This window comes from Echeneis naucrates, chromosome 22, assembly GCF_900963305.1.
Source record: "Echeneis naucrates chromosome 22, fEcheNa1.1, whole genome shotgun sequence".
Classification (NCBI taxonomy): Eukaryota; Metazoa; Chordata; class Actinopteri; order Carangiformes; family Echeneidae; genus Echeneis; species Echeneis naucrates.
Window position 1 is genome coordinate 21,141,183 of NC_042532.1, and position 12,325 is coordinate 21,153,507.

General features: G+C 47.1%; 1 protein-coding gene across 1 annotated transcript in view; it reads left to right on the forward strand.

Moving 5' to 3' along the window:
* Positions 1 to 502: 502 nt before the first annotated feature.
* npas3 (neuronal PAS domain protein 3) overlaps positions 503 to 12,325 on the forward strand; it is a 160,926-nt gene continuing 149,103 nt past the window's right edge. The window contains exon 1 of the mRNA XM_029493976.1: positions 503 to 708. Coding sequence (XP_029349836.1) covers positions 503 to 708 — 206 coding nt within the window. The remainder of the gene's footprint in view (positions 709 to 12,325) is intronic.

Consider the following 12,325-nt stretch of genomic DNA (forward strand, 5'->3'; position numbering starts at 1 on the left):
GGGGGCAAGGTGGGAGCTCGGGGGGTGGGGGGGTGGGGGGGGACTCCGGAGCTCCTGCACCGGGACACGACGACACGGACACGGCTGTTCATCCCGTCTGTAGCTGCTCACATCCTCTGAGCCGTCCGTCCCGCTGAAGAGGGGAGCGGACCGGAGCGGACCGGAGCGGACCGGAGCGCACCGGGACCATGATCCGGAGCTGCCCGGGGGGGAACCTCTGAAGGACAGAAGAGTAGAAATACTCCAGGAAAAAGGGTTTATGCTCATTTCTGCTCTTATTCACTCAGCAGTCCTGTTTGTTTATCGATCACTGGGACCATGATCAGGATCTGCCCGATGAGAGTTACATCCAAAGGTTTGAGAGGAAAAGAAGAATAAAACATCCAGAAGAAGACTGCTGTTCTCCGCACACTGCTGAACCAGTGCTCCCAGTAGAGAGGCCACTGGTCTGCGGAGGAGCTTCCTAACAGCCGCCGGAGCGCAGCGGGGACCTGCCGGGACCATGATCAGGATCTTCCCGGATTTCAGCGTCCAGGTGACGGCCTCGGCTGCCGGAGGAGCCGGAGCCGGGGGTGGAGGCGGAGGAGGCGGAGGGGGAGGCGGCGGGATGGTGACCGGACCCCCGGTGGGTCGGGTGCCGGTGCCGGTCCCCGGAGCCACGAACGGGACCCCGCAGAGCGTGCAGGGAATCACCGCCTACCAGCAAAGGTACGTCGGGCAGCTGCAGGAAAAAGAAAGAACGACCTGTAGCTTATGAGTGCGGTGAGGAAAAAGGAGGTTAATATATCACAAATAAATAAATACAAGTGATCAGATCCGCCTCTAAAGAAGGAATTACCTCAATAATCCCGAAGTGTTTGTGCATTTTAAAGTGATGTTAACCGAGTTTTCCTTGGTATTTGTGTTTAATCTGCAAAAATCATGGGATTACCACGCCAGTTTCTTTATGGGACATGTTTCTGTCCAGGTACAGTTGGGCATCTCTAACTCAGTGGACACTTATTTTGGTTTGATCTTTTTTCTCTTTTTTTTTGAGGTATCACGGATTGAGCCTCAGATTTTCTGGCTATCAGTTGGTATTTTACATCAAAGCTGTAAAAGTCATCTGTAACCCCTGAATGCACCTCCACCCTTCTGCTCCATGAACAAACCTGGACAGAGGTGGTTTTATCCTTTATCAGCGGGCCCGTGTTCGGATAAATGTCACAAAAAATCTGACCTTTTTCGTCACTTCTTTGCCTTTTAAAGCATTTAATTTTTTTTTTTTTGGTAGCCTGAAGAGGAAAGGGAAAATCTTGTGAGTGACTTTGAAGATTAATTTCAATATTGCTGGTTTATTTTTATTTTTTTCTGTTTCAAAGGAAGTTTTATACACGAGTGGGTATGTAAAAGCGAAGAGCGAGGGATGAGGTGGCAGAGGATAAGCAGAGGAGTCAGGTTGCAGGTGATTCAGTGGAAAAAAGAAAGGACAAGCGGTTGAAGCGTTTAAGAGTGAAGTCCTGGTAATTCAGAGGGAAAATTCTCAGGGAAGGTTCAGCTAATTCAGTGGGAAGAGAAGAGGTGATTTATGGGAAATAGAGGGCTGAGTTATTTTGGGAGGAAAAGAGAAATGTGTGGAGTGTTTTCTTGCTGACTGTGAAGCCGCCGCTCCTTCAGTCCTGTTTTCTGGTGACAATTCACTTCATCTCTCTCCCCTGTTATTTCCCCATTTCCCCTCCACTCTGAATCTGAATGATCGCCTCCCTGTCCGGCAGCTCAGTGCTGTTGTTTTTTCTAATCATCTGATGCCCTGGAGGGGGGCCAAACTCACAGACACACACCCTCTTTTCTTATTACACCCCCCAGTCTGAAAACTCTCCATATTATGGAGTGCAGCTAAAGTCCAAAAGCTATGGGGAGCAAACACCACGTAAATCACAGCTGGGGCCTCCCCGAGCGTCTCGGCCTCTCTAAAGCAACAAATACGAGGAGAATAAGGGCGTTATTGTTATTTAAAGCAGGGCTTCTGGGCACACACACAGAGCCCAGACCCCCATAAGGGAGGACTTCTTTGGATAGTGGACTGTATGTCTGTGTTCATATGTGAGAAAGGAGACAGAATTAGAGTATACTGGTCTGACACGTTTTCGGCGCATTTCTCTGTGACATAAAACCTGCTGGAATTTAACTGTGTTGTCATGTGGCAGCCGAGGACCCGACAGAAGTCCCTTTGAGGCCCCCAGACCCCAATTTTGGGACCAGCTGTTTTGAAGTCTCTGAACTTGCTTATTTTTGGCTTCTAGATTTGTGCTTCGAAGCTTGTCTCATTCAAACTGTTTTTAAATTGAGGGGGGGAAGACAACAAAAAACAAAAACTCCCCGTGTTCCGATCATGCGTCTTCATTTGCCCCCACGCCGTCTAGCTGCCCCTCTTCCCTCTCTCCATACATAATGTTTCCCCCAACAAACAGCTGGGAGCTAATATGTTTATACATTACGCTCCATTATCCACGTCGCCTCCATTTGACTGCTCTCAGTAAGCAGAGCAGAGATGGAGGGAGAAGGAGCAGCCAAACTCCTCGTCAGCCGTCGGGCTCCTGGAGTCAGGGGGGAAAAATGGCCTCGGTGCTTTGGTTTGTTTTTATCTCCCGAAACTCCTAAAACTCCCAAAAATGTAAATGTTGGAGTGACAAAATGACGTCAGTGCAGCTCAGGGCGGAGTGAGGCCGCTGCTGCTGCTGCTGGGGGTCAAACCTGTGACCTCTCAGCTTTGGGACTCTCATGCTGCCATCTGCTTTTGCTTTTGACTGCAATTTCAAACACGGGTGGATCAACTGCGGCTGAAAACGGAGCTCGTGTCACGAAACCTGGGTAGGATTTGAGAATCCACCTTTAACTTCCTGCGTTTTAGCCGAAGCGAGTCAGAGCAGCTGCTGTAAATCACTGCACCTGCTGCCACCGCGGCGGCCGCACAAGCCGGCGCCTTTTCTTCCATGTCTGTGGCAAAAAAAAAAAAAAGGGGGGGGGGGGGTGCTCGGGCTCATGAAGATGGGCAGTCGCAGGTCAAGGTCCCCCCCCCTCAGGTCTTTTTTTTCCGCCACAGCACCGCCTGTAACTCCGTGTTTGTGTGGAGAATACCCAGCATGCCTTTGACCTTGACAGGTCATTGGTACAGAGAGGGAGAGCTTTTCAGCCTCCACGGCTGCAGCCTTAGGGTTAATCACACAGCGCACCGATTAGGTTACAATGAATTATACATTTAAATAAAAATAAATAAATAAATACAGGAAGAGAGGAATTTAAATACATGTTGGAGGGAGAGAAAAGAGAGCGCAGGCGGCGGTTTCTGTTGGAGGATAATGAGCCATCACTGACACGCAAAATATCAAAGCCGAGAGGAAAAATTCACTGGTCTGAAATTTTAAAGAGGAGCAGGGTGACCTGATGTTCACAGTTTTGTCCAAATTTACAAAAAAACAAAAAATACAAACCAGCATCAGTTTCGTATGACAGAAGCGTTTCAGAAAATGACAGAAGTTGTCGACTGCTTTTTGAATTTGAAGTGAGACTTTGGCTGTGATGTGTTTATTATGACATGGAGGTGGAGAGGAGGTGTGTGTGTGTGTGTGTGTGTGTGTGTGTGTGTGTGTGGATCTGATTTACAGGGCAACAATCCAAAGATATCACCCATCACCCCCTGCACATGTTGGGTGGTAGGTTGGTTTTGTTGATGCTTAAAAATTGTATAATAACCTGTAAAACAGGAAGAGGGGGGAATTAAATAAAGAACAACACACACACACACACACACACACACACACACACACAAACTGACTCCAACTGCAACTGAGTGGCGTTGTTGCGCCGGGCTGGAGAAAATACCGGGGATGTGTGGTGTCTGTTTTTTCCCAGTCAGCAGCCAGAGGAGGAAAAATGCTCCGAAAAACCACAGAGACTTTGGCCGCTGAGCGCCGCTCCGCCGCGGGGACCGTACCGGGGATCGTACCGGGGATGTAGACGCTGCAGCGGCGGCGGAATGTAAAGACCTGACGCGCCTGTTTGCCTTTTTTTTCCCTCCTCCTTCTCCGGAGCGCATGCAGGAAATTCCTCTGTAGTGCCAAAACCGAAGGAAGCCGTGCATGTGTGCAGAGAAACAGAGAGGACGAGGGGGGAGAGACAGCGGGATCTGAGAGCCATCCACCCCGGGTTCCCCCTCTCTCCGCTCGGCATGCCCCAGCTGCCGCCGCCGCCGCCGCCGCTGCAGCCCGGTCCCTGCCTCCTCCACCGCCCGTTGTTTCCACGCTCCTGAGCGGCGGCGGCGGAGGAGAGAGACGAGCAGGAGACGCACGCATAGCACGCACGCACGCCCAAACACACACACACACACACACACACTCACACGTTCGCACACACGGACATGGCTTTGTCTTAACACGCCGACCATGACGCATTGCTGTCAGGGCGCAGCGCACCGCCGCGGCTCCGCGTCCGAATAGATCCGAGGAGAAGGAAGCGGAGAAGAGGAGAAAGTAAGAAATCAAAATAATTGTTGCAGGAAGATGGCGCCCACCAAGCCGAGCATCCAGCAGGACCCGACGCGGAGAGAACGGTAACGGGGCTTGGATTTGTGTTCCCGCACACACTCCCCCCTCCTCCCCCTCCTCCCCCCTCCTCCTCTGCCTGTTTACAGCTGCACACGAGCGGCTTCGAGCGAACCGGCAGCCCGCCGGGCGGCACCGGTTCCGCGTCGCTTGGCGTTTTTAGCGTGAGCCTCGAGGTGTCAGGAGGATCCTGGTCCCCTTTCCTGAGGAGAGCTGAGGCGTGCGTGCCCGCGTGAGAGCGTGTGTGTGTGTGTGTGTGTGTGTGTGTCTGGGTAACAGGTCGCTTGTTGTGAGTGTGAAGGGAAAACGAAGCTGTTGTCTTCGCCTCACCTGCCCCCGTGTGTGTGTGTGCACCTCACCTCACGTGCACGGGGGCGCGTGCAGGTTAGAAAGCCATGCAGTGTGTTGATGCTCTCCAGCAGACGAGGTGTGTGTGTGTGTGTGTGTGTGTGTGCAGGTCACACTGAGCAGACCTGGACATGACCTCAAAGCTGCTTCACTGATTATTAAGGTGGAAATATGAAGAGCAGGGTTTCTGTGTGTAAACATGTTTTCTGCTGACGCCTGATTTTATGTCCAAGATGTTTTTGTCTGCGTGGAGTTCTGTTCTATAAGCGTGAGCGGCTCAGTCTCTTCGTTTTTCACGATGTGATGGTGTTTATAGTTACACCTGTTGTGTTTCTGCAGAGACAGACCAGAATACTGCACGACATGTCTCTGCTGATTCACAGTTCACTCACCTGTTGATTTAAAGATCCATCTGTCGATCAATCGATGCTGTTCCATCTTAGCTTTTTTTTGTGTGTCACCTTTGGTCATCACCGGTGTGGAGGAGACCCTGTTCCAGTCCAGTCATTTAGGGATGACAGTCAAACACATACTGTGTGTTTTTTCACGTGTTCCCCTGTTAATTTAGAGCTGCTGATACATACTACTGGATTTTTGCTGGGTTCTATTGTGTTCAGTTTGCTTTTCGTTAGAATTTAAATGACTGGTTTTTGTGTTTTATTGCCATTGTTGATTCTAATTTACTTGTCGTCATCAGCTCAGTTCGATTGTCGTCTGTTCTGCCTTTACTGCGGTGGCTCTTTTACACGATTTTAATGTGTAAATCACTCGTTCATTTAGCGATGGTGTTCACATAACGACACCTGTTCAGCCAGCGTTTGGTTTTCAGGTGATTCGGTGGAACCAAATGCCCAACTTCCTTTCTCTGGTTTTGTGTTGTGATGGCTGTAACAGCAGTGATGTGGTGCAGAGATGAGACGGATTCCCGTATCATTTCTGTTGTTTTTCCTCAGTGCAGTAAAGTGTCTTCAAACATGACGAGAGGGTCTGGGACAGATCACCGGGCTCTCGTATTTTGGCTGGGGCCTCGACTGCAGCATGATCCAGACAGTGTTGCTCATGTGGACGAAGGTTGTTTCCTTTTTTTTATTCCACACTAACATCTGCTGTTGTTGTTGTTGGGAAGAAAAAGTTGCAGCTGATAACTGCCTGCTAAGGTCGCCCGGCCCTCGCTGCCTTGACGTGTCGAGGGTTTTTATTTCAGTCAGACGTCCTCGGGTTTAATAACGTGACACCTGTTCCCACAAATAGTACCTGACAGGAATGTGAATGCTCACTCAGGAACGTTATTCTGGAAACCTATTTTAATTTTTCCTTTAGTTTTCATTCATGCTGGATCTGTGCTCCAGTGTTACTCCAGTCTTGTTAGTCTCAGGGATTTAGGATTGTCTGTGGTGAAATCTGGGCCTTTCACCCTTTTTAGAGCCACATTAAGTCTTTTCAGGATTTTAATACTGTTGTGTTTTTCCATAACAAGAAATAATTTCCTTCTTTTCCTGATAAAAACTGTAAATCAGAAAAACCAAAGAAAAGTTCCTCTCATATGTTTGGGTCGAGTTCTGCTCAGTAATGATGAAAAATCAGCTCCAAATATCTGATTGTCTTTATGCTGTGATTGGCTGTGACATCACCCAGCAGAGCCAATAGGAGCGTCCGATGTAGAGACGTGACTCTAGACGTCACATTCAAAGATGGAGGATGATGATGGACGGATAAACACACAGAAGGAGTCAGATGGTCAGACTGATCCAGACTGAACAAACTTTGTTCATAAATATGGAAGTTGAACTTTTAATGCAGACGTTTAGTATGACCTATCATTCTTGGTCAGTATCTGGACATGTCTCCGTTAGTGTCATGGTGATTTTGGGCTTTTGTTTGACTTTGGTAGTGTCACTGCTGGGTAAAATCAGAAACAAGCAGCGTCCGAACGCCTGAGTCGTGTTTCCAGATTTTCACATTTTTGACATTTATCTGAAGCTCCTGTCCAGAGTGGCAGTGCTCTGATCATCACAGCATTTACAGGCTTTATTACCACAGGCATACAGCACGACTATGACTGGAGTCAAAGGTATCAGGTCGTTGCTGAGCAGCAGATTAGCAGCCGGCTATTTGCATACATGTGCTGTTAAAGAACAGGGAGCAGGCGGGTGGGGGTCAGAGGTCAAATGTATGGAGCTGAAATTACACTTCACTGCTGTCTAGCTTTCGCTTTCACCCATTCTGCTACCAAGAGGGTTTTATCCTCTAATTTGTCCTGGACTGCGGAGGCAGGAAGCTCCGACCTGACAGGAGGAAGTTGGATTCACGCTGCAGAGAGTGAGACTTATTATCTGATATTACCTCGGCCTCTGTGCTCACCTGCTGAGGGTGAAACTGTCTGAGATTTCTCAAAGGAAATCCAGCGATTTTTACAGCTTGTGCAGACGATGAAAGCCAGCGCCCATCTCTGTCTGAAGAGTACGGGGTTCCTGTCAGACTTATTCATAAACTGATACCATAACAGTCAGGATGATTTTCTCGTTTTAAAACCCAAAAAAGAAGAATGCAATAATAGTGCTGTGAGGCTGTGTGAATATCTCCTCGGGCTCTAAGACCGCATTCACAAAAACTGTGGCATCAAATGTCCTGGTCATTCAGAAGTGCGTGAGTGAAAAGTTTGTTTTAATTTGAAATCTTCCCCGAGGTCTCTGGAGGGAGGCTGTCATTCAAAACACCACTTCCCCAAAATGAATAATAAAAAAACCCCCATCACTGTTCTGTGTTATCACAAAACGAAGCCAGATTTGCCTGCCAGGGATCCTGGTTCAGATCTCAGTTCAGGCCCCCAACTGATGGATTTTATCAGCTTATCATCAAGCTACCTGCTTGTGTCTGTTTTTGGGTGGAAAGCAGATTTTCTGAGTTCCTGAGAAAAAGATTGGAGCGTTTTGCTCCCTGAATTACAAATCAAAAGACGGATTTGTTCCAGAGGCTGGTCTCGGTTCGTCTGAGGTCCTGGAGTCCTGAACCACACGTTCCCAGGTGGGACGGACTGACTGAGAGCAGCAGGGCCACTCATATTGCTCTTTGTTTGTGCGTTTGCTTGTTTAACAGTACAGGTGTGACGTATAACTGAGGACAGACAGGATGTTGGCATCACCCTGCGTCCCTGCAGGCAGCCAGTGGGATTTATTTCACTGCAGGAAATCAACATCTACGGGAACATGGTCCCAAGTCTGCCTCAATATCACTTATTTTTTAATGTCAGCAGTTGTTGCTACCACGTGACTGACAGACTCTACCATCCAATCAGGACAGAGTAAAGAGCAGGTAAAATTCAAGATGGCCAATGGACAAATTACATACTGTAGGCTTTACATGTTTTAATATGAGGTTGACACTTGTGTTTTAAGCTTAAAGACATACAGCATCAGTAAAAAGCTAATGTAAGGCTCCACCCTGTAGTTTGATTCAGCTCTGACCTCTGACCTCCTGTAAAGGTGGACTGATGACCAGTTTGGTTTTCTGGAGTATTTACAGAAGGAGAATTCAAATCTAAACGCGACGCCACCAGGATACTCAAAGCTAACTAATGTCTTGGTTTTAGGACTCATTCCTGCTGCACTTACTGTCTTTTTATTAAATCTAGATTAAAACAAGAACTATTAGTAATCAATAACAGAAACAGGGAACAGGAAAGCAGATGGTCTTATGAATGCAAACACAAATGAAAGAAGTCTAAGTACAAATGACAAATAAATAACAGATTGTTGTTGTTTTTTTTTTTTTTTTAAGTTGGTTAAGGTTTGGTTGTGTTTCAGCTCCAAACAACTCGGTTAAGCTGAGGCGGTAAAAGGGAACTAACGGTGTCTATGGAGACAAGATGAGATGAAAACACTCATCTGAAGTCAGACGCATTAGCGGCATCAAGAAAATAACAAACTCAGTTGGGTTTCTTTTGCGAATAATTTCATCAAATAACTGATCAAATCCCAGATGTGTCCTTGGATGCACCACAAAGTAGAGTCTTCAAAGCAGCTCCAGTTTGTAAAGGGATCATCTGTTGATGCTTTAAGTTTGATGGGGGTGGGGGGTGGGGGGGGTGATTAAATGTTTTATTGTGATGGATTATCTCTCAGCAGGCCTCGAGACGCTGCGAGCTGATTTCATAGAAATGAACAGAAACCGATGGCTGCCTGCAAGGAAGGGAATCAATCTGAAAACCGATGGTTTGTTTAGGCAATAAAGTGTACAAATTTGTAGGTAATCCATCTATTAATTTCACCCCTTATCCATCCATCTTCTCCTCCTACCAGGCTTCCATTCTCTCACCATTTACTCCCTGCCTACATCCATGCCTCCATCCATCTCTCCATCTGTTTCCCCTCCCTCTCCATCCATCTGAGTGTGTGTTTGTGTGTGTGTGTGTCTGCTAAAAGCTGTCAGGCAGCGACAGCGTTTTGGCTGAGCTGCTGTTTGTGGATCTATTTCTGGGGGCATTTCAGCACCGATAGGCATCTGGAGGAGACCAAATTAATTTCCAGGTAGAGGGAGAAAAAAGAGAGAGAGGGTGGAAGTCGGGGTAGAAGGAAAAGGAGGAGGAGGACAGACTTCATAGCCGACTGCACAAGTGCTTCCACTATCGGTACACTACAGTGGAGAGGGAGATGATGGAGAGATGATGGAGAAGAGGACTGGACAAGAGAGCCAGAGAGGGAGAGACTGAGAAATGGTGAGGGAGAACGCCGGAGGAGGAGGAGGACTAAAACAGTGAGGAAGAGGAATGATATGACAGAGGTGGGGCTGATAGGGAGTCAAAGGGAGAGAGGATGGAACGAATGAGGAATAAGAATGAAACAGGGAGCGATGAAAGATTTGGACACAGGGGGTGGCGACAGATATGATTCACACGCAGCTCTGCCATAGTTTGTTTCATCAAATTAAGACACACAAATAAGCAAAGTAGCAATAAATGAGTATGGGGGGGGTAAGGTGAGACTTTCTCTGTGTCACATCTCAGACCAGCCGGTCTGTGACCATGTGTTTCACTGTCCGCCGTCGGAGAAGAACATGGTGACCACGTTGTTGGTTTTTTTGTTTTGTTTTGTCCTTTTTCCTTCTTCCTTCCTTCCTAAATTCTGTTTCCACAAAATGTCTGAGGTCGCGTTCGTCAGCTAGTCATCGAGGGGTTACCTAGGTGTTTGCCATTGCTTTTCTAGATGGTTGTTAAGTGGTTGCTAGGGTGTTCTCGGCAGTTGCCAAGGAATTTTCCAGTGCTTTTCTCAGTGGTTGCTAACATGTTTGCGAGTGCTTTTCGAAGTGGTTGCTGTGTATTTGCTGCAGTTGCTGAGGACTTTGCGTGAGCTTTTCTGGAAGCGCTTGCCACACCTCTCTAGGCGGTTACCAACTGGCTGCAAAGGTGCTTGCTGCTGGTTTTCTCAGCTGGTTGCTAACTGGTAGCTCAGGTTTCTTTGCAGTTGCGCTGGTCGCTCTGAATGAAGCTAATACATCATTAATATCAGACATATCTCGTAAATCTAAACAAATGACAAAACACTGAGCTCTGAGGAAAGTATGATGGACATTTTTCATTTTCTGACAAAATTAATCAGCAAAGAGATCAATAATTCAACGTAAATGAGAAGTGGAGGATGGATATACCATAATAAACATGCCATTAATATAGCTCTGGACAACAGCACGACATAAGGAAAAAGAAAGGAAGAATGAAAAGTGATGAGATTTACTTAAAAACAAAAAGATTGAAGAGTTGACCGGCGAAGGGATGGAAACAGAAGCCTGACTGTGATGGACAGGAGGTGGAGAAGTGGAACTGCTCATCGACCTGATAGGCTGATCCAGACTCACCTGCAGGATGGATAAGAGCCTCTTGAAGCCGGCGCAGGTGCTTGGTTCACTGTCCCAGAGGAGGCCGATGGGAACACCTGCTAGATTACCCAGCGACAGTAAATGAATGGTTAAAGGCCCGTCCCAATTTTAAATCAGAGCTTAAATAAAACAACAGTATAGTTAATGAGTAAGTAGATTTAAACAACAGCTTTGATTTTTGTTTTTTATGTGATTGATACAGGGAGCTGAATCAAAGTCCACAACTAATACGTCTCAATTTGACATCATTTTAAGCAGGTTTGCAGGAAGTCATTAACATTTTCAAGATTTGTAATGTTGAATGTTGAATGCTGAATGTTGGTTGTCAGATCTTCATTTGATGTTTGTACGCCGTTCACAACGACACAGTCAGAATCAGAGACACGGATTTTACGTTTTCAGCTTGTTTCGTTCTTCCCGTACTAGTGGAAGTGATACATCAGGAACGCTTTGGAATTCCTTCAGGGTCAAAGGCAAACTGGTTCATCAAATGTCAAACTTTACAAACCACATTTTGGCTGTAACTGTTTACTTTTCAACACTTAAACAGCCAGTGGAGATTGTGAGCATATTTCTTCCAACTTGGCTGGTTGGGATCAACATGGAGTCGAATCTGCCACAAAATTTCACACTGCAGCAGCTCTGAAAGGAACGTTAAGACAAAAATGACACATCTCTGAACAACGCCAAGTTTTTATCTGCAGTGTTATCAGGGGTCAGAGGCAGCCACCTGACTTTGTCTCCCCTCTGCTGAAGACGAGGGAAATCAGAGAACCAGAGGACGAGCTGAGAGGAGAAAAGAAAAAGTGGAGAACTGAGAGAGAGAATGAGCCTGTGGTGGTGGGTAGTGTTGGCCAACTTTCAGAAACAACAGAAAAAGCCACAAAGCACAAAGTTGGCTTTGTCTCCAAAACACCCCTCTTCCCTCCTTTGCTCCCCCCCTTCCTCCCCAGGGGCGAAATAACACAATAAAATGTCCCATTACCCCATTCTGATGAGCGAGAGACACCGACACAGACAGACCGAGAGGGAGAGAGAGAGGCTTTGGCAGCGGTCTGGCGGTTTGGTGGTGTTTGTGGAGCTGCGAGTGTTCGAGCTCGGCCAGATCCTGACATGTTGTTAGGAAACGGCTCGAGAAGCTTAAACAGCCAGAAAACCCCCGAAAGCAAAACAAAAGGAGTTCTGATGCTTTAAGTTTGGTTTCAAATGTGGATTTTCTTTTCTTTTGGGGTCCTGCTCCCCCTCTGTGATTTCACCAGATTGGTTTTGTCCAGACATGCATGTAAACACGGTTATCAGTGAAGAAGAGAGGGGAAAAAAAAACAGTCCATTGATGTGTCTGAGTGAAAATTGCTTTCCATTTCAAACTGAATTTACATTTTTCTTTGGGAGAGGAAATGCATAGAAAATGTCTCTGGCCAGCAATTGAGCCTCAGCCTCAGCCGCCGCCGCTGCCGCAGTTTGCGCATTATTACCAAATAACAATGTGTAAATTTTCTGCACGCCACTCTGACACGGACTCTGGG